The 5,744-nt window shown below is 47.0% G+C and overlaps 1 protein-coding gene across 5 annotated transcripts in view; it reads right to left on the bottom strand.

The window, feature by feature from the left end:
- Positions 1–5,744, bottom strand: part of COMT (catechol-O-methyltransferase) — a 52,724-nt gene that overhangs the window by 20,983 nt on the left and 25,997 nt on the right. For all 5 annotated transcript variants that reach the window (XM_019506992.1, XM_019506991.1, XM_019506990.1 and 2 more), the window contains one exon: positions 1,648–1,930. In XM_019506992.1, the coding sequence (XP_019362537.1) occupies positions 1,648–1,930 (283 nt within the window). The remainder of the gene's footprint in view (positions 1–1,647; positions 1,931–5,744) is intronic.

The following is a 5,744-nucleotide window of genomic DNA, read 5'->3' as shown; positions in this document are numbered from 1 at the left end:
GGGTCAAACTGGTTTATGCAACATCTGTCCCAGACCCCTCCCTGGTTTGAGTTAAATGAGAATCCCGCAGCATCCTGTCATGCTCTCTGGGCTGGGCTGGGTGGGGTCTCTGGTCCAGAGAGCTGGGCTGGCCCCTCCCCTCTGTTCCCTGGCTGCAGCTCTGGCAGAGACTTGTAGACACAGCAGAGTCTGCCTGGCTTCCTCCTGCTCTCCCCCTGCCCCTCACCACTCCTTGCTGAAGCAGGGATTCCCTCCCTCCCTTCCCTCTACCTTACACAGACACCTCTCATTTTGCTTCTCCTTGATGGCTATGGTCCGTGCTGTGGGAAACAGGACAAAGGAAAACAGGACTCTGTTGGCTTAGGGCTTTTTGGAGCTAATCAACAGGGAACTGGTAACCTCCCTCCTTTCCTTCCTTGAAAACAGCTGTTTAAGAAGAGCATGACCTAATGGAGAGAGGCTGTTGTTTTCTTAATGGGCTGATAAACACTGTGTTATATCAACTCCCTGCTGGGCTGCTTGTGTGGGGGGAAGACCTCCCTAATCAAAGCATCCTGCTGGGGTCTGGCCACGCCCCCCTCAGCTGAGCACTGTGGAAGGGAAGGAGGGCTACTCTAGCACCCCCTGGCTTCTAGTCTGAGCCACTGCAGACATGTGCCTGCATTTCTTCAGTTCAGAGGGGATGTCTGTACAGTTACAAACCAGTTTAGGTTAGCCAAGTTAGACTAATCTGCAAATATTGAATCAATTCAGGCCCAGGCTTTTTGAATGTCTGTCCCTAGCCACAAAGACTGAATTGATTCAGTCCTAGGCTTTTTAACTGTCTGCACAGCCTCCAAAGGTGAGAGGTCATGTTCTCAGAGAGACTCTCAGCCCTGGAATTCACAGGAAGCATATATTAAAATTGTGCCACTACAGTGGTGTAAACGGATTGTTTCACTGCTTTGCATCTAAATGTATGCAATGAATGTGTGTCTGGCAGGACATGGATTGTCTATTTAGTTTCTTGTAAGAGTCAGATTAGCTAATACAAGTTTGATTTACTTCTGGATTGGTGCTAATATGTAATTCTCCCATTACTTTTTGGACTATTTCTCATGTGTTTTACATATATATGATTTTTCCTCCCTTAACAATACATTGCCTGTAACTAAAATATGTGTATGCAAAAATCATATTATTTTAAGGGTGTGTGCTTTTCTTCATACAGCACCTTCCAGTGCAGGGCCTTGGAGAGCTTTACAAACATCAGTGAATTATGCCTTGCCCGGCAGACAAGGTCCATACTATCCCCTCAGACAGGAAAAATGGTAACTTTTCTAAGGCTACGCAAAGCAAGCTTGCAGATTCAGGAATACAACTCAAAAGACTCTTCTTCTCAGCTCCCTGCTCTAGCCACTCTATGCCCTTATTCAACAGCATGCACAGCACAACAATTATCAAATCTCGTCCCTACAACTCCATAATGCAATGTGCTGACTCCTCCCAAAGAGATCAGTGTAATTGTTATATAAATATTTTTCTGACTATGTGGTTGCTGCGTTTCTCATACAGCAGCAGGGGCCAAAGGACTGGAATAATACATCTTGTACTATCCTCACCTCAAACTCACAGTGGCCTTGAAAATCTTATTGCTGCTATGATTACCTTTTTCGTCCCCCACATTCATGGCCCACTCTTTCTGGGAGCAGTACTTATCGATGGTGTCCACCACGCTCTGGGGGTCCCCTCTGACCGCGTTCTGCAGCACAAAGTTTAAAATCCTCTGTTCTTTGCTCTGATCCATGATGAAATTGGTTATTTTCTCCAGGATTATTTCATTCCAGATAAGGGCTGCAATGCCATTGTTTCTAATGAGCAGTACAAGGAGCAGCAAAATGAGAAGCAGGCTGATGACAGTGAACAAAAGGATGGGAGAGCTCTCCAGCATCTGCAACGAGAAAGAAAAAATTGGCTTCTGCTTAAGGTGGCCCAGAAAAAGACCATTCACGGTGTAAGTATTAGGCTCAGACACATTGTGCCCACTGCCCTGAACAGGAAGGTATGGAGATGAATTATTGTGCTGTATAGTAGAGAGGGAAATACCTTTGTTTTATACAGAGATGGACATTTCTTTGGAAACTCCCTTTAGAAGCAAATTTCAGAAGCAGTCAACAAGCATCTGTCTTAATGCCCTGCTTCCTTCCCCCAACAGCCACTTAGCTGCAACTTCCAATGCACAGTTGCTTAGAGACTGGGTCCATGCTCAAAGGGCCTTTACAAAGCTCTTCTATACATGGAAAAGTATGTAAGATCCTAAAGAAGTGGATGTAGGAGGTAATTTGGGCAATGTGGAAAGGGGTGCGGAACAATAGGTGAGCAACAAAATGTGAAACCTTTCACCCTTGTGATTCTGAGCACAGGTCAGCAGAGATCAGACACAATTAGGCAAAATCCCATGTGAAAGGTAGGTGCAGGTTGCAAGCAGTGGTATCACGGGAAACACCACATAGCCCTTCTGCAGAGCACTCCAGCAAAGGGCTCAATGTGGCTTGCAGACGGAGTTACCCTCTCTCATCCAGAGCTTGCAATGCGGGTGCTTGATGGGGAGTGGGGCAAGAAAACTGCGGTCCCACCAGTGTCCCTGCAGATACAGGCTCAGGGATCCGAGCTCCCAGTGCAGTGCTGCTCAGGAACGCGGCAATAGTCTTCACTTGTGTCAGTGCCTTTAATGATTTCTTTTAAACCAGTGATTTCCCCCTCTCCTATGCCAGTTATAAAGCTGCTAAGCTGAATCCCTGTGTCAGTAGAGAGGAATCCAGGCACAGGAAATTCAGGAGATGTAACAAAAGGGTGCATTGTATTTTGCTGACTGGCTCGTTGCTGCAGCCAGCTAGAATCCTCTAATGAGGCTGTACCTATTGTTTCCCTGAAACTTGTTTTCTCTGCCGATGGCGATTATGTGTCTGCAGTCCAGGGGGTGGGCAGGTAGGCAGGGCACGGGGGTGACTTCAGGGCATCTGGACATGAACATGAACCTCACTGGATGTGATTCACGTCATTCTGCTCAGCTCATACCCTAAATCCCTTCAAAGCCACTTGCTTAGCACCATGAGGGAAGATGCACTTATTATTGTAATGGGTGATTCCATGGCTTGTATTTGGTGACGCACAGAAGTTTCAACCTGGACTAAGCCTTGAAAGAATTAATTCAGTCTTTCTGCAAGTGCACAGATGATTTGCATGCGGCTTTGGGTACACTGCTGTCATACAGCTAAGACAATGAGCATCGCTTCTAATGATCCCCCCTGCCCCGTCTCCTCGGCTCTCCCACTCTGGCATTTCCCTCTGGTAAGGGCCGAGGAGGGGTGGGGAGGGAGAGGGGCTGGAATGTGGCTGGATTAGCACAAGGCTGAGTGAATGCGTGAGTCACTTTTATTTGCAATCAAACATGGGTCTTAGGAATTTGGAGGCTATTTCCCCTCCCCTGCGCCTCTCTGTTATTTATGAGTTAACCCTTTCTACCCAACAAACTCCCTTCAAATGGTCTAGTCCTGCAAGAAGCTGCATCTCCCCACTTTTATGAAGTTTGACCTCACTCAGCATCTTGTAAAGCTACTGGGCACACAAGTTTGGGAAGGACACGTGACTCAGCCTCAAAGGCCTCTGGGTCCTGCCATCAAACCCTTTCCTATCAAAGACCAACAGCACTGCTTGTGCTTGCCACTCCATCACAGTTGCACCCGCTCCTCTGTGCCTCTTCGGTGGGGTCTGCACCAAGATCCTTCTGCGTGAAAAACCCACCCCTTCGCTTTAAACTTTGGATCACCCGATGCAGCACGTTTGGAGGTCAGAAGACGGTTCGGTTGCCATGGGAATATGCTCAACTCATAGTACGGTTATTTTTTGTTTCCTCCTCCACTTATTTTAGTGGCTCAGCGAGGGGAATTTGTTTGGAGCACTTACAGCCTGTTTCTTTGGCCCTCGATTTGTTGGCTGGGTTGCTATTTATCTTCTATGCTTCCCTGCCCTGAACTGCCTCCTTTTAGTGTCTCAGCTCCATCATTTTTCAGAGGAAAATCCTGTTTCTTGGCTTTTGCATGTCCAAGGTAGCAAGAAGCTCCTCTCACCCATCAGCAAGATCACAAGGCTGGCACAGCTACCCTGCTCCCTCCCACAGCAGCCATCCTATGGACCACTGTGGCAAGTTTCCCACATTCTTTGTGGAAAAGACTGAGCTCTTCATGGCTGGTGTTCCCAACACTTCGAAACGCAGAAGTCTCAGTCTTCCCACGGGTGGGCTTGGCTTGGCCTCTGAGGTTGACAAAATCCTTTTTCCAGTGGGCCTCCCTACTTATTCTCTTGCCATTGGCGGACCAGCACTATGAACATGATGGAGAGGTGTTAACAGTTCTTGACTGTATGTGGGCATGCGGCTTCTCCCCAAGAAAGAAGACAGCCTGCTAATTACCACCGAGTGCTTAATCTTTCCTGTTACCAGTGAAGATGGTCCCTGTCTGCTTGGATAGCAGTGGCATTTTGGACGGCATCCTGCCTGCATTCAGACATGTCTTAAACTGGAGGGGGCATCTGTCAGGTTCTGAATTGTGTGCCATTGCTGGAGAGGTTTTTTTTTTTAAATTATTATTACAGCAAGATATTACTGTGGGATATTGCATTGGCAAGTAAGGGATGTTGCTGATATACCTGGGACCACCTTTAATGGTCCTTGCCATGCTTGCAAATTCAGATGATGCACAACAGTTCAGGGGTAAGTTAGTTTGCATCACTTGAAGGGACAGCTCCTCTTTGTTGCAAAGTGCTATCCTGTGGAGAGGGGTTTTCTTTTGTAATGTAAGGTGAAACAGCAGCTCCCTGCTGATGATGCATGACTATTGCATAACTTACTGCTCCTGAATCCTATTGCTTGGCCCTGAAGCAATTGCCAACAGATTTCACATCAGAAAAAGAAAGGGAAAAACAAGACTCATTTGGAAGTGGAAAGCAAAAGTAAGAACTTCAGTGTCCCTCTCGCCCCTTGTTCAACGCGTGGCTTCCCACAGAAAGAGCCTGATGCTAAGTAGTGTTGTTCAGAGTGTGGTTTCCCTGTGCAGTTAACCTTAATTTCACAAAACCTGGCAAAACACACCACACCGTCGAGACCTTTCAGGTGGGTCTTCCAGCGGTGTTTCTCCACAAAACTATTGCTTCATGGGTGATATCATGTTACCGGCCACATATTTTCTCCACACCTTTTACCTGTGAAGTGGCAGATTTATTTGAGATTAGCTCTGCTGTTTGGAAGCTATTGTTTAATGTTTAAACACAGAGGCTTGGTCTGTGTGTGCTTTCACTTTGATCCTGATGTGGATGGTTATTTCTGTTCAGATACCAACAACCTCCGTGACTTGGCTTGACTGGTGACGGTGGCTTTGTGGTGGTGGGTTGTGCGATGCGAAACCCCTCCGGGAGCTCTCATCCCCCCCCAGCCCCCTAAGAGAACATTTTTGTTTCAAAGGTCGGTGTTTCACTTTGACCTCTACTGGCCCGCTGTTGCTGTGGTGATGCATAATATCAATTTTAAAACCTCAGATATGAAAATAAACCTTGCCTGACAAAAGACAGAGTTTTGGGGGAAAAAAATCTCTGAACTACAAAAAGTCTCGACCTCAAATCCCCTCCAGTTGCACCATAAACTACGTGAATAGACAGACAGCTGCTTTCCCATTTGCCCTGAAGGTTAATATAGGCCAGCTCTTCTGAAC

This window comes from Gavialis gangeticus, unplaced genomic scaffold, assembly GCF_001723915.1.
Source record: "Gavialis gangeticus isolate Ggan-Ray unplaced genomic scaffold, GavGan_comp1, whole genome shotgun sequence".
NCBI classification, from domain to species: domain Eukaryota; kingdom Metazoa; phylum Chordata; order Crocodylia; family Gavialidae; genus Gavialis; species Gavialis gangeticus.
Note: the sequence above shows the minus strand (reverse complement) of the source record. Positions and strands in the feature narration are given on the sequence as shown.